General features: G+C 41.5%; 1 protein-coding gene across 2 annotated transcripts in view; it reads left to right on the top strand.

Moving 5' to 3' along the window:
• The window catches only part of LOC146857534 (uncharacterized), a 364,382-nt gene extending 351,074 nt beyond the window's left edge, over positions 1-13,308 (top strand). For both annotated transcript variants that reach the window (XM_085648076.1, XM_085648077.1), the window contains one exon: positions 12,409-13,308. In XM_085648076.1, the coding sequence (XP_085504202.1) occupies positions 12,409-12,698 (290 nt within the window). In that variant the 3' untranslated portion in view covers positions 12,699-13,308. The remainder of the gene's footprint in view (positions 1-12,408) is intronic.
• The last annotated feature ends 11,705 nt before the right edge of the window (positions 13,309-25,013 follow it).

Genomic DNA, 25,013 nt, shown 5'->3' with positions numbered 1-25,013 from the left:
TTGCAGTTTTTGAAGCGGATTTCGCCCGACATTGTTTTCCTGCAGGAGACACATTTGATTGGGAACTCCTTCCATGCCCTAAATAGGAGGGGCTATCGCCTTGCTGCTCACTCTGGTTTCACTTCTGGCTCTAGGGGAGTGGGCATTCTGGTTAGGGCCTCTCTCCCATTGGAAGTGGACGAGGTGCTTCACGATGATAGGGGGCGCTATGTGGCACTGGTGGGGAGATGGGAGGGTAGGACTATTTCGCTCGTGGCTGTGTATGTGCCTCCGGGGTTACAGATGGCTACATTTGCTGATTTGGGGCGTTTGGTCCTGGGACTCCCTGGGGGGGTTCTGGTGTTGGGGGGTGATTTTAATGCCGTTGTCTCCGGGTTGGAGGACCGTCACCCCCCCAGGGATCTTCCTAGGGCTCAGGCCTGGTTGAGTGGCTTTTTGGACACTTTGGGACTTGTAGATTGCTGGAGATTGATGCACCCGGGACAGGCGCAATATACCTTTCACTCGGGGGCCCATGGGAGTCTCTCGAGACTTGATTACATGCTTATGCCGGCGATCCAAGCTGGGATGATTGGGGAGGTGCGTCATTTAGCCCGAGGTATTTCTGATCATTCCCCTATATGGTTGCAACTGAGGGTCGTCCCTGGGGCGCAGGGGAGAGTGGCACCCATCAGCCCCTGGTATCTACGTAACCCTAAGATCCGCGCGGAACTTGTCAAGTCCACTGATCACTACTTCAATGATAATGTGGGGTCGGTGCCGTCGGCCGTCTCCCTATGGGAGGCTTATAAAGTGGTGATCAGGGGGCAGGCCTTGTCCCTTATCTCCCATGCTAAGAGTTGCAAGAGAGCAGAGGTGGTTCGCCTGGAAACTGAAATAGCTGAAATGGAGGAGGACTTGGAGCGGGGAGTCACTGATGAGAAATTGCATGTTCTCAGCCTCAAACAATCAGATTATAGAGCGCTAGTCACGGAAGCCGCTAAAGGGATGAGTAGAGAGCAGCAAGGACGACTGTATGATGTGGGGGATAAGGCCGGAAAGTTGATTGCTTGGTTGGATAAGAAGGAGAGAGCGAGCAGGGTGGTGCCCGTTGTGGAGAGAATGGATGGAGTGCGTGTGACTGATCCGGTGGAGATCGTTAACTGCTTCGCGGCTCATTTCCGCGGGGTATACTCTCCGGTTTCTGTGCGTTCGGAGGAGGATTCCCATCTGTTGCTTAGAGACATTGCATTGCCAACCCTATCGGAGGCTGAGGCAGTATTGATGGAGGCGAAGTTGTCGTCAGATGAGATCGCTCTGGCCACTCGCTCGATCGCCTCGGGTAAAGCTGTGGGTCCTAATGGTCTTCCCATCGAACTATATAAGTTGCGTCCCGATAAGATAGCGCCGTATCTTCGGGACATGTTTTTCGTGGCACGTGCGGCCGGATTCCTCCCCCCTGACCAACGCCTCGCCAACATAGTTGTGATACACAAGAGGGGAAGCCGCGAGATCGCTGCGCCTCCTATAGGCCCATTTCGCTGTTGAGCGCGGAACCCAAAATTCTGGCTAAGGTATTGGCTAATCGACTGGTTCGGGGCGTGGGCGACTTGATTCATCAGGATCAGTCCGGTTTTATACCCCATCGGAATACCGCTCTAAATCTGAGGCGGTTGCACGGCGTGCTTGCTAGAGCGGAATTTATACGTGAGCCGGCCATCTTGGCATCTTTGGATGCTACTATGGCGTTCGACACTTTGGAGTGGCCATATATTTGGGCCGTGTTGGCGAAATTTGGGTTCGGCCCTGAGTTTATTGGTTGGGTAAAATTACTCTATGCTGACCCACTGGCTCAGGTGGTGGTGAATGGTAGGGTGTCGGCTCCCTTCGCATTGGGGAGAGGTACGCGGCAGGGATGCCCGTTATCACCCCTTCTCTTTGCACTTTCTTTGGAGCCTCTCGCCGCCTGGTTGCGTTGGGAGCCGTCGTTGCGAGGCATTAGATGGACGCCGGAGTTTGAAGACCGTGTCTCCCTTTACGCGGATGACATCCTTCTGTATCTCACCTCTCCCCGACAGTCGCTAATTGTATTGGTGGACGTACTGAGTTCCTTTGGTCGCAACTCCGGCCTGGTCATCAACTGGACCAAGTCGTGTGTTTACGTCCTCTCGGGTGAGGCCCCCCTCTTGCCACGGAATTGCCCTATTCAGATTGCTACCCTGGGGTTCAAATACTTGGGAATCTTTATCTCACTGGATCCCGCGGTTCGCTATGAGCGAAACCTTCTCCCTCCCCTCCAGCGATTGAAGGCCGACGTCGCGAGGTGGCGACGACTTCCGCTCTCGCCGCTCGGACGGGCGGCATTGTTTAAAATGATGTCGCTACCTCGCTTCTTGTACGCTTTGCAAAATACTCTAGATGTCGTGCCAGCCCGTTATTTCCGGGAGGTGGAGGGTCTTCAGCGCCAACTGTTTTGGGACGGGCGGCCGCGGATTGCTCTCGCCAAGTTGACACTCCCTTGGTACGATGGGGGGGTCGCCCTCCCCGATATTAAACGATACTATTGGGCGTCTCAGTTGGCGGCGGTGAATCACGGGATATACGGTCCTGCCTTGAATCCGGCCTTCGAGATGGATAAATTTCTGCTCCCGGGTGGGGACTATAATAGGGCGCTGTACTCGGTGACCCCGGACACGCGGTTGACAGGTCCCACGCAGGTTGCGGTACGTGTGTGGCACGCGGCGAATGCTGCGATGGGGTGGAGGGATCGCTTGACTAGGGCGACGCCGTTGTATGCCTCTGGGCGATTGGGTTGTTTGTGGAGATCGAAAGGCTTTGAGAAATGGGATATGATTGGTATATGTAAGGTGGGTGATCTTTGGGCGAAGGGGTCTTTCAAAACGTTTGAAATGCTTAAAACTGAATATAAATTAAACGATAGAGAGTACTTCCGGTATGCTCAAGTCTACCATGCGCTGTGTTCGGTTTTTCCGGACGTTGCTGCTATCCCCGAGTATTCCCCACTGGAGGATAGAGTGTTGGATGGCTAAGTGCCCGACAGCACTATTTCTCTGATTTATAAGAAACTCATTAATGATCACGCGGACTTGCTGCTCCGTCTGCGGGAGGCATGGACGGGCGATGGCTTGGAACTGGACGATGAGGACTGGGTATCGGCGGTGGCCTCCCCGAAAGAGGTGGCGATCCCGGCCCGCTTACGATTCGTACAGCTGAAGATCCTTCATAGAGTGTATGTCACGGGGCCCGGTTTGCTGCGTATGGGTTACTCGATGGATGGACTGTGTAAGCGTGGATGTGGCCTGCCGGGTACCTTTCTTCATATCTTATGGGAGTGTTCGGAGGTTGCGCGATTTTGGAACGGTATCCACACTGTAATGGAGGAGGTCACGCACGTTGCCCTGTTGCCAGAGGCTAGGAGGTGTTTGTTGAATGTCTGGGAACCGAATGATTGTAATGCGGCACAGACGCAGTGGGTGACCTTGGGGTACATGGTGGCTAAGCGTAACATCGCACAGCTGTGGGGCTTCCCGAGGCCGCCCACGATCGAGGTATGGAAGGAGAATATGGACTGGTGTATGTTTAGGGAAAAGACGGTGTATGTGGCGAGAGGCAAGCCAGGGAAATGGACTAAGGTATGGGGTCCATGGAATTTATATTGTGGACGTATCTGCACCCCGCCTCTGCCATTAGAGGTCGATATTGCTTTGTCCCCCTAGACACACATTCTGCGGGATGGTGTGAGGTGTGTTCCATGCTTTGTTTTCCCGTTGCCCCCCTCTACCGCTTCCAGACAAGAACTGCTTTAGACACTGTACGTTGTTCCCCGTCCTGGGAAGAGCACGCTGCTATTTCGGACTCTCATTGCCTTGAGTGTGTTTTATATTTAATAGAAAATGAAACTGTTTTTTCCGATTGCTCCTGGCCTATGGCCACGGCCTGTTACATGTGCTCACGAACTGCCGGGAGCTTTGCCGCTGGTTCATTTGAATGTGTGGCGTTGCACTGCGGGCCCTCGGGCTCTATAGCGGCCGGCCCTGGTGGTTGTAGGCCCTTGTCTGTATTTTATTGTGTACCAACGGTTTCTAATAAAAGTTTCAACAAAAAAAAAACAAAGGTTACTCCACATCAATTACCTGCAGTTACTAGCCATATTTCTAGCATTAAAGTCCTTCCAGAAACACATTCTGGGCAAAGCTGTCCTAGTCCGCACCGACAATATGACAGCAATGTATTACATACAGAAACAAGGCGTGACACACTGCCTGCAACTCTCCCAACTAGCACAAAGCATTTGGAGATGGGCTATTCCACAGAACATTTTTCTCCTAGCCCAACATGTTCCAGGAGTTCAAAACAGCATAGCAGATCTGTTAAGTCTTTAGACACAACAGATTCACGAGTCGGAACTTCATCCACAAGTTCTTCAACCATTTTTCCAAACTTGGGGGCAACCAGAGATAGATCTGTTCGCCACATACGAAAACGCCAAATGCCCAAGCTTCGCCGCCAGATATCCACACCCATTGTCCAGAGGCAATGCGATATGTATGAATTGGTCAGGCAAATTTGCGTACGCCTTGCCACCTCTCCCACTCATTCCACTAGTGGTGCGAAAACTGCAGCAACACTCACTGACTCTCATCCTAGTTGCTCCAACATGGGCCAGACACCCGGAGTACACCACGTTACTGGAACTATCTGTAGTCCCGCACCAAAAACTACATCTCTCCCCACATCTCTTAACGCAGAGCCATGGAGAGATCACACACTCGGACCCAGCACAGCTCAACCTAGCGATCTGGCCCCTGAGGTCATAGAGTTTGGTTACCTTAACCTACCCCATGACTGTCTCAATGTTATAAAAGAAGCTAGACGACCCACCACTAGAGCCTGCTACGCAGCCAAGTGGAAAAGATTTGTGATATATTGTACCCTCAACACTATCAATCCATTACATGTGTCTATTCAACACATCATATGTTACTCACTACATCTTCAACAGTATAATCTGGCATACACATCTATTAGGTTACACCTCGCTGCAATAGCAGCCTACTTACAAAATAGATAACATCTATCACTGTTCAGAGTACCTGCCATCAAAGCATTTATGGAAGGCCTCAAAAGAATAATTCCTCCAAGGGTACTACCCTCACCAGTGTGGAACTCAAATATTATTCTCACAAGATTAATGGGCCCCCCATTTGAACCTCTGCATAAATGCGAGTTGCAATATCTTACATGGAAAGTCGCTTTCCTTGTAGCCATTACTTCTCTTAGAAGAGTCAGTGAATTACAGGCACTAACTATTCAAGAACCATTTTTTCAACTCCATCACAACAAAGTAGTCCTCAGGACAAATCCCAAGTTCCTCCCTAAAGTCGTTTCTCCGTTTCATCTCAATCAGTCTGTAGAGTTGCCAGTATTCTTCTCGCAACCACAGTCAGTCGCAGAAAGAGCTCTTCATACTCTAGATGTAAAGAGAGCACTCCTTTATTATATTGAAAGAACAAAGCCTTTTCTAAAAAAAAAAACAGCTTTTTGTGTCTTTCTCACCACATAAAGGCAATCCCATATCAAAATCTGGTAGTGCAAGATGGATCGTCAAATGCATACAAATTTGGTATTACAAAGCAAAACACACATTATCCATTCCTCCTTAAGCCCACTCTACCAGAAAGCTAGGGGCTTCCATGGCATTTTTAGGGAACATTCCCTTAGATGACATCTGCAAAGCAGCTACATGGTCTACACCGCACACATTCACAAAACATTATTGTGTAGATGTGCAAACGCAACAACAAGCTAGTGTGGGCCAGGCTGTACTTAAAACACTTTTTCAAACTACTGCAACAGATACTGGTGGTCGTCGCTAAGGAGGAGTACTGTTATATGATCTATGCTAAAGTATGTGATCTGCACCTCATATGCCTCGAACGGAAAATGCTACTTACCAGTATGCATCTGTTCTTGGCATGTAGAGCTGCAGATCCACATATGCCCACCCACCTCCCCGGCTACCTTTATCTGTTCCAGTATTATCTTATTTAGATACAGCACACATGGGCATCCTTTTCTGTTTCTCACAAAACTCCATCATTTCCCTGCTGGCGAAAAAACAATCTGAAGATGGAGCCGATGCCCATGCACACTATCATTCAGAGGAGGGGTCACCTATCTCGTGACTTCCAAAGACTTTTCTAAGACAAAAACAAGTGTAAACATCCGGGCCCAACACAAGATGGCGATCTATGCTAAAGTATGTGGATCTGCAGCTCTACATGCCAAGAACAGATGCATACTGGTAAGTAGCATTTTCCTTCCTATTTTTATAAATTGGTGTTGGATTTTTATTATGTTTTGTGTCTTAATTATTTACAGAAATTGTGTTTTTAAATGCTTTACATACCTGTCTTTGAAGTTAAGCCTGTCTGCTCGCAGCCACGTTACCAAAGGTTGAGCATAGGAATAATGGGCCCAATTCACAGAACTAACTTAAGACAAAATCCTAAACTTACTACCATTTTGGTATTCACAGAAGGCACTTACTCATTTTGGTATTCACAGAAGTTAGGAGTCCTGACTTTAGAACTCCTAAATGCCTTCTGTGAATACCGAAAGTCTTAAAGTTAGGATTTTTCTCAGTTTAGGAGTCCTAAAGTTAGGAGTCCTAACTTTACGACTCCTAAACTGAGAAAAATCCTAACTTTAAGACTTTCGGTATTCACAGAAGGCATTTAGCAGTCCTAAAGTTAGTAGTCCTAACTTTACTACTACTAAACTGGGAAAAATCCTAATTTTAATACTTTCGGTATTCACAGAACGCATTTAGGAGTCCTAAAGTTAGGACTCCTAACTTCTGTGAATACCTAAATGAGTAAGTGCCTTCTGTGAATACCAAAATGGTAGTAAGTTTAGGATTTTGTCTTAAGTTAGTTCTGTGAATCGGGCCCAATTTTCTAAGACCTATACTGAGCCTTTACTGTGTTAGTGGCCTTATTGCCAGTGGCAGACCTACATTTGCCCCTACCAATAACCCACTTTCCAACAAGTGTCCTGCCACAGCCTCTTTTTTTCAGATCTAAACCCTTTATGTGTAGGAATATTGTTTGAAGATATTGGGTTTTTATTGGATTTGCTTAACGTCTGTCCACGTAGATTAAGGGCTGCAGTGTCATTTTTTAAACATGAGTTTGCATAAATGAAGAAAGTATCCCTGGCACTTTCTGTTAGATGCCTGGTAGTTCCATACCTATATGAATTGCTCAAATTACAAAGTCCTTTATTGGTCAAAGCAGAAATGTCCAAACCCTACTTAGTCCTTATCTAACAATCACCATCCCCACAGGGCAGGATTGATCTCTGCATACCAACTAAAGAACACATTTCTTTCAGTCTTCTAAAAATTACACATGAAGTTTAAAGTGCTTTGTTCATGATTTTAATGGAATTGTTGGTTTCCTTAAAGGCTAGTCATTATTCACGGTTCTTGTGTTCTACAAAGTTTCATCAATGACAGTCTTGCATAACACCAGAACTAAGATAACAATAGTCATGCACTTGTTTCAAACCTATTGAACCTAAAAATGTGTTAGAATTAATTGCGAAAACAAGGCCTTTGTTTTATGATTGAATTTTAAATTATTATCTGCATTACAGTTGATTAGATCGAAAAGAGATAATTGAGGACCTTTAGAGTTACACTTAAGCAGGACTGTCAAACAATGCTGTAACACCAGTGATACCCTAATCCAGAAATGGTTATGGGCAAAGAAGTATAAAAGGTGTTTTTTATAGCATGATGTTTGAAGGGGTGTTTGCAAGGTGGGCAGTGAAACATAACAATGGTGGATTGCTGCCTCTCTCTGCGTTTAGCCATTCACTGGAATACATGCCGTATCTGTTTTATCCATTGGTGCAGATGGTGACAGATTAAATAATGTCTTTAGACAATCCCTGGTTCCAGGCACAGACGTTACCAAGAAGTGATATCAGCCATGGCAAAGTATAGAAGGGAAACCAGGAAAAAACTTGCTTTCTTTGCAGTTTGATGTCTTTTTCCTCGTTCTTGTGATGCACAATCTCTTTTCAAGTGTGGTTGTCAGGTTTGAGTAATTCTAGATTAACTTCATGATAATCCAGTGTGTTGTTAATCTTTGACGTGTCTTCGGAAAATGGGAGTCTCCTTACAATCGACATGTGGTTTTGAATTGTAGCACAGAATGTTCTTGTCAGCAGTTCAACTAACATGCTTCTAACACCTAGCTGAATCTCTTCTGCTGGCTAAATTACACCCCTCACAGGTTAGGTTGAACAATTCTATAGCCCTGTTATTATATGTAGGGCTCCCGGTTTTATGGTATTTATTTTTTTGCCATTTCCGTCTGTATTTATCCATATTTATTTTTTGCTAATTTTATCTGTTTTTATCCATATTTATTTTGGGTTTTGTGGACGAAGTAAGTTGAAATTAGTGTATTTCCATATTTATTTAACCAATAAATAGGCACTCCTGCTTGAATGTCTGCCAGGTTTCAGTGATGTGAACACCCACAGAAGATAAATCAGTGCACTTATATGAAAAAATGCAAACTTCAGTATCAACCTTGTGCATATCTACTGCTGTTAAAGCCTCTTTACTAAAATTCCTTTCCTATTTAATCCCTTTACCTATCAATTCACACATCTATTGGCCTGTCAGTCGTGGCAGAGAGTATTTAGAATTACTAAAAAAGCAACCCAATTTCCGTTTTTATCCACATTTAAAAAATAAATACAGACAAGAAAATTAATGTTTTCTGTCTGTATTTATCTGTAAAAATCAGTAAAAACGGAAAATTTATATTCCAGTTGTGGGGTCATCCAAGAATTGATAATTTTGCTTCCAAGCATTGCACAAAGTGTAGTAATTTTGCTTCCTGACTATGTAAAGTTGTCTTTCCCTGTGGAACACCAAACCTGTGGACTCACGATCTAAGTGGACAAATTAGTTGTCGTTTTCAGATATTCTTCAGTTAGATGTGAGTCCACCTCCTACCCTGGAGGAACCTTCTCTCTCAACAACAGGACATTGTTCTGCACCCCTTCTATCAATCACTGAGCTTGACGGCCTGGTTCAGGCAGACTAATCTTATTGCCATGTTTGTCTATACCACTAATTTAATATCAATCATGCAATCATAATGTTTACCACCAGGATCCAAAAGTTTCAAGAGCTACTGGTTCTTGGCAAAGGAAAGCAATCTTTTTTTTTTTTTTTTTTTTTTTTTTAGAGTCTTTCCAAAGAGAAGTTACAAAACAGGAGATTAAAAAGTCAACAAATCTAAATTTATGGTCCAATCTAGTACAATGACAGTATAGGTAGCTGTGCAACAGAGTCTCACATTTACAAACTTCTTAGCCAGAAAACATGGAAGCAAGATCTGTTCCCCCTTGACATCCCCGCATCAGATGTATACGTGGCATACATATTTCTAACCAGTGCGGAACAGGGCAGTTTGAGTTGGGTAGAAAGGCCCCTGTAGACATCTTTCTCCTTTTTAGGAGACCCATGTGTGTATCCTGGGTTCTGTGAGTGCATAGTAAGCATGCTAGCCCTGTGAGTCTGTGTGTACAGTGGTGCTCAGCAAATAGGACTGAGGAGATCAATCTTTTACCCATTTCACTGCTTGATGTGTTGTCTTGTGTTTCTCACGTGGCCATGTCTGGTATACTAGTCAACTTGTGTAGATCATATTTATTGCCCTTTGTCAAGTATACTAATTCTGATACAGAATGTATTTTTCTCAGAACACACTTTTAGAAATCATTTTGACGGTCATCTGAATCTGCTTAATCTGCCTTTGCTCAGTTTAGCACAAGAATGTGGAATGTTTTGTTACGTCTAGCCGTGTTTTTTCTAATTGCTATTATCGCTGAATATTTGTGAATTGAGGTGTATTCTGGTGAGGTTTGTGTAGTCTTTCATACCAATAGATTTTATCAGTTGATATTGTTAATTTTCAACAAAAGTTCCCTCAGATTTCCATGATCCAGTAACTTTTTTTCTTCCCTCCTTCTTGGCATTCCCTGTCTTGACGTAGAGAGAGGTGCTCCAAAATGATGATGTTGGTGGTAGTGGTCAGAGGGAAGGAGATATTCATTGCACCATTCATATCAAAAGGTTGTGCAGCGTAGAAATTTAGCAGAGCAAGATCACTCAGGAAGATGGTGTAAAGTTGACCTTCCCTTGCTTGACTGCTCAAAAACTCTTCTCCTGCATTCTAGGACTCTGTGCTCCTGAGGCCCTTCTTAAGAATAACTTCAGCTAAATTTTTGTCTTTGTAGGCTGCCATACCCTATCAGAAATTAATGCGTTCTTTAAAATCTTCCTACGAGCCTCATGGAAAAGAGAGTAGAGGAATAAGAAAGTAATCAGTGTAATGAATCTGGTCTGTCCATACCACTCTGCACCATACTCCTTAAATATGACAGACCAAAATGAACTGAGGGGCAGAGAGCCTGGGGGTTCTTAGGAGCGACAGTGTTGATGCAAGACATGCAGACCCTGGTACTATTTTTATTTTTATTTTACTTGTGCAAAAATATTTTGTTCATCTGGGCTGCTGGTAGGACTTTACATTAGAAAAGGGGGAATTAAAACTACTGCTATATGAGTCATTATTTTTAGTAGAGTGCACTCTTCATATCAAGGAAGAAAAGACTGAGTCTAACTAATCAGGAGGCGTTATGGTATAAAGGGAGCCCTGAAGGCATCAATTATGCCTAGCTTTCATTAAGAATTATCTTTTCAACATTAAATTATATTTGGACGGCAGCTCAGGTTAAATTTTGTTGTTTAAAATCTTATGAGATGTAACAGCAATGTGTGATGATATCACGTTCCTTCATGGTCTTGGTGTCATGCAGTACAGTGAAATTAAACAAAGTTTCAAAGTTCTGTCACATCTAGTTTGCAATAACCTACAACTTGATTTTTAAACTGGATGAACTACTTGACATTCTAATAATACTTCCTGATATCCATACATCAAGATGTATCCCTCCCCCTTTATCTCACCTTCATTGTAGATGACGTACTGCACAATTTTATGTAGCTATAATACTTGAATTTAGTCAACAGATATTCACAGCTGTAGAGCGAGAATCTGGACAAACAAACTTTCTGTATTTGCATCCACTGAACAATAAAACCTTGATTATTATTGGTTGTACCCAACCTATATGACTTTCTTCCCTCTTAATTTTAACCAAGGTAGCTTTCAGGCATCTCTAGTGATGTTTACCTATTTATGTAAGATGCTGCACACCAAAATGCTTTGGAACACTTTGTTCTCTAAAAATAAGCTCAGTAAGCTTACCAAGAAACCTATTTCTCTGAATCCTTTGCTTAGTTCATTCTGTTGTTCATATACTCATTTGAAATCTTTAAACACATTGTGAGTCGAGAAAGCAGCTAGAATAAGCGTTATTTTAGAGCTATATATTCTGTTCTGGTACCCTAGCTGGTGATGTACCTTTAGTCGGGGCAGCTGCTGTATAGCTTGTGCGGCAGCATCTTCGCTGCCTCAGCCACTGCAGGCTGTCCTAATTTAAAGTTGCCCCACCTCCCTTTGTGCACTCCTGTCAGAATATGTTTTGGTGGAGGAATAGGACATCAGGTCCACCTTCCTAGCTATGAGGGCAGGCAGGATTGTAGCACCTTATGTTATTTCAGAAGATAACACCCAAAGTGAATGGTCTGTTTTTGAAAAAAGCATAACTATATCTGGGCTTTTTTCTGCTTAGCATGCTGTGGATGGCTTGGTGGACCCCGACAGAGTGGATACTATCTGAATGGTGTAGGAGGTGTTGTCCTAAATGGGACGACCCCTCTGACACTATTTGTGCGAAGTTGGGTCTGTCCAATTGTTTTCTGAATAGCAGGTATGGCTGCAGCTCTGCTCTCAGGAAAAGAGTATTCTCTTCTCTAGATAAGGTGGAGGAACCCAGAGTAGGTGGATGGGCCATCCCATGGTTGTAAATAGAACTTCCAATTCTCCCCTCCTCTCAGTGAGGCCCTTTGCACTTGAATCTGCTATTTACCTTCGCTTCACCACAGAAGTTCCGACCCTTTGAAAATTACATGGGTTAAATAGGATTTTAAAAGAACTAAAAGTAAGAAGAAAAAAGCAGGGAATGAAGAAGTTTTCTTGGTCTTACTACATGCAGCACATGTTGCACCATTGCTCCCACATGTTCCTTGGAAAGCAAGAAAGTGTTACCCTGCAGAAGTTGTAATACAGGTGACTAATACCTTCCTGATTTTCCATAGAAAAAGCCAAACTGAAGAGCAAAATATTTATTAATACAGGCAGATCTTAGCTCCTAAGATAATTATTTACCTGCATTCCTATTTTTCTCTTGTAGAGGCTGAAGTCTTAACAATACAGTGCGTCACCAAGAACCCTAAGGCTGGTGAAGACGTTATCCTTTGCTGCAAAATGCCCGGTTGCCATTCTAATGACACCGATATCTTCTGGTACAAGGGCATGTATCCTGTCAACAGCAGAAACATACGAAAGGAAGACTTTGAAGGAGGATGCATATCTTATGTCACTATAGAAACTAATGAAGCGGAGAATGAATGTAACATTAGATGTGAAGTGATCAACGAAGAACCAAGAAAAGATGCATGTTACACTCTGAGGCTCATTTAAATCTTTGTACAAGGACCACCGTATTGGAAAGAGCATTTGTGGCTGCAGTAGTGTGTTAAAGTGGGACTTTATCAAAGGTGCTTCATCTGAACTGAAGAGATCATGTGCCTGGATTGTTACTCAGGCACTTTACAACAAGGTTGGCATTGACTGGCAGTCTTTGCAGGATACTTCTAGAGAAGGGGTGCTGACTTAATCAGATGGACTGATGTTCTTGCAATGCAAAATCAGAGACCGGAGGCAATTGGGCCTGAAAGTCATGTATCACCTCTCAAGGAGAATGGCTTAACAGCCAAGATGTAACTGAGGCTTGGCATGGAGTCAGTGGTGGCACATTTTTCACCATCAGACTCCCTTCTTTCAACACCAGGAAGGCCCCAAAACAAGAACAATTAAAGCAAGTGTGGCTATCATGTCTTTCAGTTTTACCTTGAATTCTCACCACACTATGATTTCTGTCACCACCAAGCATAATTATTTGCTTCTACCACACTCCAAGGTCTGCCAACATTTTGTTAACTTTTTCTTGCACACTTGAAATGTTTTTTCAGCTTTTGTACGCAACGGGCCGTTGATGACTGAATACAGTAAATCAGTGTAATGAATGTAACTTTTCCAGTTACCTTCAACTCTGTCACTCAACATTTCTTTTCTCTAATTTGATCTATTTTACCTACCCCATGGCATAGACCAGCTACTTCGTGCAGTACTGTATTGCTTGTTTTACTGCACGTGTATTCATAAAAAAAAAAATATACATATATTTAGGGGCCCATTAGGATGGTGGCCGGACTTCAGTCCACCCGCCATCCTCGCTGTGCTGAAACCGGCCATCAGACGTGCGGCGGTTCCGCCCCACTGATTAGGATGTGACCCCCACCCTGGCGGTCGCATTCGCCATGGAAAGGCATGTGGACAGTGACTTAGGGGCCCGTTGCGGGCTCCCAGCATATTGGGGGGTGTGGGTGCACATGGGGGGTACCTATGGTACCCCCCTGCATTTGCATGCACAATACGGCAGGCACCGCGCTGTAGAAATCAAAACCTTCTCAGGGGCTTCACTGATACACCAGGTCCTTTTAAACCAACAAAGAAGAAATTGGCACAGAAGCTGTAATATAAAAGACATCTTTTTATTTAACCTCTGAAGAGGGAAAAATACGTCATACAGAATTCTCAAATCACTGTAGGAGACATTTCTAAGGAGTACAGAGAACAGGGGCATTATATACCCACACAGGGGCTGAAAAAAGGCGGAACAAGTACACATGAGAAGAGTTATGCACATAGATGGCCATACAGAAACTGCACAGTCAACAAGTAGGAGGAGTAATAAGTTGCTGACATCAGTTAGAACAGCCTGACAGTTCTATACTAGGAACAGGTGCACTCTACTAGCTAAGCACATCTGAGCATGTGCAAGACTCTGGGAGAGGGAAATAGCAAATGGCCAGCACATAGCTAACTAAAATGGCTGCCAAGTACAAAATGGCTTTCAGCTCATGCTAAGAGATTAATGCAATCTTCAACAGATGGTCCTTTTAGCATGAGCTAAAGACATTTCCCATAATCCAGTAGGAAATATGCATATTAATTTTTTTCATAAATTTATCAGTATCCTAATTCATTGCTTGGTGGGCATTTCTCATTCTAAATATTGTTAAGCGGGTATGTATAAGGTATAAGCAGGAGTACAAAGGGAACAGAGCATTGGATCATACAGATAGCAGGAGAGAGTAATTACTATCATCAGAAACAGAACTATTTGCTTTCTAGTCCTAAGCAAATCCTAGAACCATCCAGTAAAAACATTTTCTAGGCTCCTATGCATTTCAGTGACCATCAATTTCAACTTCAAAATAGCCAACAGCACATATCTAATAAAAACATTTTCGCTAGACTTTTCCAGTGTTTCCTTTATGAGGGCTAGAGTATCAATCAAGGAAAGGGTAAAGTAACATTTGTCAACTGCTCAGAGGAACTTTTCTCTCGCAGAATAAACATTATTCCTAACACAATTATGAAAGCAGTCAGACATATTATTACAAAAATGATCCTGGATCCAGAGGACCAGGAGGACCACACAGGACCATGAGGATTAGGACGAAGAGCTGCAAAGGGCTGCTCCTCCTCAAAAATGGGACGACCAATGGGGTACATTTTCAACAAAAAAGAAAAAGAAGTCCTTGGGAAATTAAAGCCGCTGTACAACCAACCAGAGGGGAGTCTTCTCCCTGTGTCCGTTTGAGCCTCACAGGCAGGCTCTTGTTGTTCCCACGGTGGAGCTGCACAACTCGCAACTCAGGAATCACGGCCCAGTTTCAAGGGAAATGTTTCTTCTTTCAGGATAGGGCAATCACCCTCCAGGGCAAATGCTCTCAGCGATCCTGTCCAGTGTCTCAGGCAGTGCACCAGTTTTCTTCACTTTAATCTAACAGGCACCAGAGACACAGCACCTGTACCCTGAACTCAAGTCCTTCCCTAACTCCTGTATTGCTCTGCTGGCACACTGCTCTTTCGTTGGGGCCATAAATTGCATTCAGTGTGCCCAGGTATCTCTTGACCAACAAAGGTGAAGACTTTACAGCCACTTTGCGACCAGGATTCAGAGGCCTGATGCTAGGATCTCTGAAGCAACCCTTGTTTCAAAGGGGGTTGCCTCAAGCAAAAACTTTCTCGCCTTCCTGGTCGGTCTGTGACTCTCGGCTGGGCATCAAAAACTTGATCCACGATTTCTCCTTTCTGATTTGTGAACCCATCTTTCGCCCAAGACAGTGGCAGGGGTACACACTTCACATCCCAGTGCTTCTGGCCTTCTACCTTCACTGAGGTCCTGGTTGCCAGCAATGCCTGTGCTGGTTACCTTCACTTTGACTTCAAGCTGGACTGGTGCTGACTCCTCAAGCTAGATCTGACGTCCGCGCCCCTCTGGCAATGGTTGTAAGGCAGCAAATATCTATTGGTGGACAGAACAAAAGGACTTTAGACAAGGCACAGAAATAATCTATCAACAGAGAGGATAGTCTCAGAATACTTCCTAGTCTAAGGACGCCCCATATATTAGCAAGGCACCCAAGAACCACTTTCATCTATGTGAGAGTAAAAAAACCAACAGCCTCGACCTATTGGCAAGTATAAAAGGAACTCTTTGGTGAACTGACAAGAGTAATACGTCACCCAATCCCAAGCAGCCAAGGAAGTCTGTGTTCATTTACTAAATTCTGAGGGAAAGAGAAAAAACAATACAGACATACTCCAAATCCTTACATCTGTATATTCCTATCTTAATCATCTAAAGACCCTCAAGAAAAAAGGAAATGTTCTACACTTTTACTCATAGACTTTGCATTACTTGTACAGGACTGCAGACACTTCTAAAATGATTTCTCTTAATAAAAGCACCTACATTGTATGCTTAGGACCATGCTCTCATGTTATAGGAGCAACAGGAAAATCTAAAACTGCTAATTTAGCAGGGATTCCTATTACATAAAGAACTAAAAACTTCAACATAATGGGTACATTTTCTCCAGTAGAACATCTTGTGACAAACAGACTCCTATAAAACAATATTTTCCTCAAAAATGTTTGCTAAGGATCACATGGGCATCTTCTCTGCATTCTATTTTTCACAATCCAAACTATGCAACATCAGCTCTAGTAAGGACTGTCAGTTTATTTACACAGACTAGCTAATAAAAACTAGCAATGCCCTTGCAAAACTGTATGTAGCATGAGAATAACAAACAATAGTGGTGTTATCATCTGAGAATTTTAGAACAAAAACTACCCACAGCTAGTTCCCCTTAAAGATCAAATAAGGAAACAGCAATCTCGACTACTTATCCTTTCAAAATTCCATCAGACAGGATGGGCAGCAACATAGCAAATTTATTTATTCATTTTATTAATGCTAATAATGTTTAAAACAGTATTACTGAATAGCCAATTAAATGTCTCATGGCTATTTCACAGACAGTTTAGACAGGCTCAAAAGAAATTGAGAAAAAGAGAGAGAAAACATAAATTTGCCTACCCTTAATTTGTAGAGGAGCTAGCCTCCTCCCCCATTTTTGACAGTAGGAAACCTGTAACAGGTTTCATTCTGTCAACACTATCAACCCCAATTTGTAGCAACTGGGCATAAACAAAATCTGAGGAGCTAAATAGCACATTGAGCTAGCTAAAGAACATATTCCTTTAGCAAATGTACAAGTGTAACACGAGGGCACATGCATTCAAACTAAATCCCATTGCTTCCTTAATTCAGCCCTAAAAGCATTAGTGCTATATATATGTGGCAGAGCCATTGTCTTAATAAGAGCTCACATATACCATTATTATTCAATCTGTTCATATCCGTGCACAAAAACTTGCTTTTACAAAAAAAGTAAGCAAAACCTCTTTCTGTCCCTGCCCTGCCATTTCGTTTTTCAAATGTCGAAATGTCAAAGCAAATGTTGCGCTGAGTCCTGCTTCTAAATGTAGAACTTCGACCTTTAACCTATGCGCAGCTGTTCCATCTTGTGTACAAGATTTTCATGCGGTTTTCCCAATTCAAAGTGACCCTGGAGACTGAGAGCTCAACAACCCACTCCATTCCTGACTACCAGCAATTCAGAGGTAAGCTTAATAACTTCTGCCAGTTTTTTTTGTACATATTTATATTTGTAAGCAGTGTGCTGAGTGCTTGTCTAGCAGTATAGATGTCAGCTATTCATTCTATACTTACTTATGTGCATTTACTGGAGCCTAAGGCAGTTTAAAAGCTGCTCTGATTGGAATAACCTCATTTAAATAGTGAATTTTACTCAATTTCGACTTTGATGTTTGGGGTACTTAAAAATGAATATCATACAATGTTTTTGCATAATAGTCATCCCCAGAATGTGCTCTACATATCCCAGAGATGTGGCATCAGAAATGTATACCCTGTACGCCTGGGTAAAGTGACATTTTACATGTAAGTGAACCCCTATTGCTGTATAGAACGGCTTAAATTCAATTTGGATGCTAGGAGGTCACAGTATCATTATTAGGCATTATAAATATTAAAAAACTAATTTAATGCACCTATTTTAAATAACATTTTTATATAATCAACATAGTTTTTTTTGTTGTTTTTTTTTTAATAAATCCAATCATTTTGACGAGTCCACATATGAAAAGCAAGCTGCATCCCTTGCCTATCATATTTAAACGCATTCTTAACCCTAAGCACAGAAGCTTAACTTGAAACATCTTAAGTCTGCGCCACTTTTAAAGGACGGTCATTATTATTTAACATTAAAAACGACTCTTATCCTTATTTAAAAAGGCATTAAGAAAAGAAATCCCTACTGTCAATCTGTCCTCTGTTTATCAAAAATAATGAAACTATATTTCTAACTTTTAAAACAGCAGTCTGAAATGCAGAATTTTACACCGTGTTTGCACTGACTTAAGGGGTAGCGACTTCAGCTGTTTTCTTTGTGTGGCTTGGAGTCAGAAATACCCATGTGCTGACACAGCTGCATGTCACGTAAAGGCGTCGAATTCACACGCCTTTCAAGTCAGCCTTTCGAGCCAGCACAGATCTGTCGTTCTGTAATGTGTACTTAGTTCAGCAACAACCAACTCACTCAGATAATGTGAATGCCTGTTAATACCTAATACAGAAGGATAAATGCTGTGACATATTGTATCTTAATTTTATCCATTGCAAAACACACAATTTCGTTTTTTGAAGCTTTTTTATTCCTATTCAATGTGGATTCTAATTTTATCTTTAACATTGTGGCAATTTGCACACATGTATAGTGTCTTACTCTGTCAATTTAATGATAGCGTGCAGCTATTTAGCATATATTATATAATTCATTGCTGGATTCTTTTAAAATATATTTTATTTTAATGATGTTTTGCATAACAGAATGACGACAAAAAAAAAACATTGAGCTCATTCCAGACATTTTCAAAACGATGTCATACACATAATACAGGGCACTTAAGGCTAGCCATTCTTTCACCAATTGCGCAATCGCTACTTACTCACACAAGTACCACTAATGACAAACCACAGACATTTAAACACACATTTAACCCACAGATCAACACTTAAGCCAGAAACAAAAGACAGCCCACAGACTGTACTTAAACCAAACCATTTGTAAATACTAGTTGTAAGTCATATTCACTAGATTTAGCTGGCAGAACACCAGGAAAAAAAACGCTCATCAGTTATGAATGTTACTAAGTGCACAGACCAGGATCCTTTCTACGTACATATTTAGTTCCTCGGGGTACTAGTCACCAAGGAAGAAATACGTTTTTATACCAAAACCTAGTTAAGTTTCCCCTCTAGGGGAGCCGGCTAATTCAATACAAGTTCCAAAGGGTACCTACAAACAAAGCAACACATTCTACGATGTGTGCTAAGAACAGGCATGCCAAACATATTGCAGCATATGCAATATTATACACAAAGTAGCACTTAACTCAAAGTGTGCCGTTCAAGTTTACAAAAGTTTCTCATTACCTGCCTACATAAACTGCAGTTTACATATTTCCAAATTCCAAATATTGGCCAATTTCCATACAAATCCAAAAAGCGTCATAACAAACGACCTTACCAAGCACAAGTTTCCAGATTCTAACTGCCAAGTTCTGAGTGACCAAACGATCATTTTTAGAATACTCACGCCAAAAATGTTCTCAGTCAGGAGTGGTAAGCAGTTGGAGGAGTCCAATCAGGAAGACCAGAAATATACTGGGCTGCAGAGACAGAATCTCAGTTTTAGGGTACCTTTTTACTAGAGTCCTGTTCTGTCCTCCTCAGTAGATTCCTGTCTCCCATCAGGATCACTCCCTTGGATAGCCACTTCTCTGATGAGCCTCACAGAGGGCACCAATTGTAGAAATCAAAACCTTCTCAGGGGCTTCACTGATACACCTGGTCCTTTTAAACCAACAAAGAAGAGATTGGCACAGAAGCTGTAATATAAAAGACATCTTTTTATTTAACCTCTGAAGAGGGAAAAATGCGTCATACAGAATTCTCAAATCACTGTAGGAGACATTTCTAAGGAGTACATAGAACAGGGGAATTATATACCCACGCAGGGGCTGAAAAAAGGCGGTACAAGTACACATGAGAAGAGTTATGCACATAGATGGTCATACAGGAACTGCACAGTCAACAAGTAGGAGGAGTAATAAGTTGCTGACATCAGTTAGAACAGCCTGACAGTTCTATACTAGGAACAGGTGCACTCTACTAGCTAAGCACATCTGAGAATGTGCAAGACTCTGGGAGAGGGAAACAGCAAATGGCCAGCACATAGCTAACTAAAATGGCTGCCAAGTACAAAATGGCTTTCAGCTCATGCTAAGAGATTAATGCAATCTTCAACAGCACGGTGCCTGCTACTTTGTGCATGCAAATGCACAACATGCAGTTTTACCATTGCGGCGGGTGCTGCTGAAAGCACCGCCCGCCGCAATGTAAAAAATGCGTGATGCGCCCGCCAGTGTGGCGGGCGTATCCTAATATCACCCACGGGACCGCCGCACATATGGTGGGCGGTCCCGTTTTCCATCAGGATGGCGGGCGGACAAAGTCTGCCCACCATCCTAATGATGCCCATGGGGAGAACATTGCAGACACTCTACTCTTCTGGCGTGGTTTGCATAAGTTACACTGCATTTGTCAGATAGTTTTCAAGATACTAAGCTCTCCTATAGCTTCTGCCAGCCGGTTGGGTAACAGTTTGTTTTCTTTAGTGTCAGCAGCCATATTGAGTGTAGATGTGGACATTCATTCTCCTCGTTTAGTGCTCTATCTCCAAATATGCTGAGTTACTGGTGACTGTTTAGTCACGACCACAGCATGGATACACCAGCAAAAGGCAGGCCATTTTCATCTGCCTGCACCCGAACAATGCCCGCCATATTCAATGCTGTACATCTGAATGCAGACCTACCTGAGACTACTCTCATCCTTATCCTTCAACAGTTTAAAATCTCCTATAGTCCAGAGATTTACTTGCAATATTTTCACCTTCATTCAAATGCTACTAAACACACACCAGAAGCAGAATTTTTTTATTTTAATGTCCTGTTGTTTGAAGTCTCATTGTTCAGTTATTAAAATCATTTTTCCCTAAATGCATCATATTATCTGAAGATCTTTTTATACAACGTAAGATCAACATTAAAAATGTCGTACAGGTTGTGGATCTCTGCGAATCTGTAATTGTAGAATCTGTTACTTAATAGAAACATTGCTGCAAAAAAACTCAGATTCTATATTAGATGAACCTTCCAACTTCCGTGTTCTAATATGTGATGGGGTAAACAAACCCAGAAGTTATGCAGCCATTATTTACAAACCTAAACTCACCATCAAAATTGCACTCTAACACAAAAAAGTCTATGGGTAAAGATCTTTTCTGCTTGGTAAATTGGGCTTTTTGTCAGTAAACATCTTAGACGATATAGATAATTTTCCTTTGCATAATGATCGGACAGTATCCCTGGGTGACTTTAATCTTTACTTGGGAAACTCAGTGGGACCAGCCTATAGATTTCTGAAAGAAGTTGAGGTCTAGAATTTAACATTATTAGACACCCCCCTCGCCCAGCTTCTTTGACTTTAAACCTCATTTCCATGGAGCCCCATACTATTGTTTGAACAAAATACTATGGCTAGGGGTTCTACAATAGGGCTGCCATGTGCATCAGTGAGTGCATGGTCTGTGGGGATGTATGAACATGTGTGTGAATGAATGGGATATGTGCGTATTGGTAACTGAGAGTCTGTGTCGTATGTACTTGTGGCACAGGATATACCTTTCGCCACATGTGGCACCATAGCCACTTGTTAGCAGATCATTTTGGGAAAAAAAATGTGTTTGCAAATAAAAACATTAACAATATAAACTAACATACGTCTCCTTTTTAATTTGAATGTACATATAAACTCTCATAATAAACAATAAAAATGTATTTTTCCTAACTCCAAAACCAACTAAACTCAGAGAATGTGCGGGATAATAAACCATAATAAATTACTAATCCAACTCCAAAACCAACTAAACTAAGGGAAAGTGCTTGATAATAAACCATAATGAATTACTATTCCAACTACAAAACCAACAAAACTCAGGGAAAGTGCTGGATAATAAACCGAAAAAAATTACTATTCCAACTCCAAAACAAAATAAACTCAGGGAAAGTGCTGGACAATAAACCATAATAAATTACTATTCCAACTCCAAAACAACATTTTACTTGGGGAAAGTGGTGGATAATAAACCACAAACAATTACTATTCCAACTTCATAACAAAAATATTCTCGGGGAAAGTGCTGGATAATAAACAATGATAAATTCGTTTTCCAACTGCAAAACCATATAAACTCAGGGAAAGTGCTGGATAATGAACCATAATAAATTACTATTCCAACTCCAAAACCATATAAACTCAGGGAAAGTGCTGGATAATAAACCATAATAAATGACTATTCCAACTCCAAAACAAACTAAAGTCAGGGAAAGTGCTGGATAATAAACCATAATAAATGACTATTCCAACTCCAAAACAAACTAAACTCAAAGAAAGTGCTTGATAATAAACCATATTAAATTACTATTCCAACTCCAAAACAAATTAAACTAAAAATAAAATGCTAGATAATAAACCCCAAAATAATTACTATTCCTAACTCCAAAACAAAAAAAGTAAAGGAAAATGCTACATATTGTAAAAATGCCAAAATGTAAACATATAAAATATTTCAAAACTATAAAAAACATTTTTTTTATTTAGTTTTTTATAAAAGTTTAAAATTTAACACAATTTGTTTTAAATTTGTTACGAAAAATGTAAATAATTTTAGAAAAAATAATAAAAAATACAATTAAATAATGTATTATTAAAAAATTGAGACACCCCTTCTCACAAAAAGTAAAACATATAAATATTAAATTCTAAATACCAATTAAAATTTAAAAATTGTTAAACTTGAAATTATCCAAATTGTATTGAAACTAAAAAAATAAAAAACAAAAGCAATAAAATAATATATAAAACATTTTCAAAATAATAAACCAATAATACATTTATTTATTTTTTGTATGTAGAAGAATATTTATAAAATATTTTACACAATTCACACCAAAATATTAGCCCTCAAAAGAAATTCAACATTTTTGAATATTTTAAATGTATATATATTTGTTCATTATTTATATATTTCAATATTTGTTTTATTAACCCTTTCGCTGCGGCGGGAATTCCGCCGCAGCGCTGGGGGGGTTTGGGGGCAGCGGAACCGCTCCGTCATGAGCCGCGGTTGAGCTGTGCTCATGACGGAGTGGTTCCGTCATGACTCCGCCCACTGCGCTAATCGCCCGCACAGGCCGCAGCATGACGAAACCACTCCGTCATGAGCACACGGCGACCGTGGCTCATGACGGAGTGGTTCCGTCATGAGTGGAGAAGGGGTTAAAATGTATTTGTAACCAACATTTTTCAAGCGTCTTTCTTTTCTTTCAAGACTAAGTTTATTTGGACTCCAAAATCTGCATTTTTACTTAGACTCATCATCTTAAATCACTTCCCACCCTTATCCACTATAAACCCAACATCCTGCTCCTAAATTGTTACATAAAATTAAAAAAATATAAAAAGAGTAAAATAAATATTTTTTAATTACTCCCCACCCTTATCCCCTATAAACCCAACTTAAAGCTCCTAAAACTTTACAAAAATGTAAAAACTATTTAAAATTTTAAGCAAATATTTTTAAATTACTCCCCACTCGTATCCCCTATAAACCCAACATCCCGCTCCTAAAAATAAATTAAAATACAATAAAAACAAACATTTTCACACAAAAAAGAATTAAAAAATATAAATTAACTACTACCATATTAATTAAAAAGCAAACATTAAACAAAAACAACAAAAAATACTAAGTCGATATTATTTACAACAATATATTTGCAATTGATATTTATAAATTCAATATTTCTACATTACACAAAATTCTATATTTTAAACAACGGAAAAACTTACCTCGATATTTTTCACCATCAATATCCTTGACTCGATATTCATGCAATTAAATATTTCAACGTCGATATTCTGTCTCTGCACCAACATATTATCTGTGACAGAGGCTTGGGAATGGGATCAAGACCTTCGAACCATGGAATAAGGCTAAGGAGAAAAAATAAACGGTTCTTTATATAGAAGAGGGGGCGAAGCTCTTCCCACAAAATGATTTGTCCTGCAACCTTTCTGGGTAAAGATTTTATTCTTGTCACATAGCCACTTGTTAGCAGGTCATTTTGGAAAAGAGAAATCTAAGAAAACGATTCTCAGTAAGTTTTATTGGCCTGTGATATTTTCTTAGCGTAATAAGTATTGCCAAGAGTGCGAGATGTGCTAGATGTTGAGTCACTATAAGCCCCGTAGGGCTCCACTTTGCCTTTTAAAATGGTGGGGATGGAATTATCTGTACTCTTTTTCCTTCTAAAAAAGCTTATTGTCTTGTACTAGTTATGGTGGACTATGCAACTCCATACCCTAAAGCCAGACCATTAAAGCAACCTAACACTATTCACATATCAAATATGATGATTGATGTTTTCCCCAGGTTAGGCTTCCCTCAAGAAACAATAACAGACCAGGGAGCCTCCTTTGTATCACATGTTTTGGCCCAGATTTTTGCAAACCTAGGGATACAGCAGTTTCACACCTCAGCATACCATCCACAGGTGGATGGGCTGGTGGAATGGTATAATTATACTGTAAAAATGATCCCAAATAAATTACTTGGATTAGAGACTCAGGACTGGAATCAAATGTAACCATTAGCATCATTCGCCATAAGATGTCAGGAACAAAAGTCGACAAGGCATTCCCCTTTTTTAATTACTTTTCGGAAGAGAGCCACGATTTTTGCTGGATATGCAAGCGCATCATCGAAAGCAGAAAAGGATACCACATAAACCCTTTTAGACTAAGGGGCTCATTACGATGGCGGACGGACTTTAGTCCGTCCGCCATCGTCCCGGGGCTTGTGACCATCCGCCTATATGGTGGCGGTCCCGCACATGGAATTACAATGCGACTGCCACTGTGGCTGTCGCATTGTGCATGTTTACCATTCAATCAATCAATCAACCAGGGGTTTATATAGCGCGCTACTCACCCGTGAGGGTCTCAAGGCACTGTGTGGGTGGGAGGGTGGCTGCTCTGGGTCAGTCGAAGAGCCAGGTCTTGAGGTCTCGCCTGAATGTGTGCAGGGTCGGTGATTGTCTGATGTT

Source organism: Triturus cristatus, chromosome 3_2 (genome assembly GCF_964204655.1).
Source record: "Triturus cristatus chromosome 3_2, aTriCri1.1, whole genome shotgun sequence".
NCBI classification, from domain to species: Eukaryota; Metazoa; Chordata; class Amphibia; order Caudata; family Salamandridae; genus Triturus; species Triturus cristatus.
Note: the sequence above shows the minus strand (reverse complement) of the source record. Positions and strands in the feature narration are given on the sequence as shown.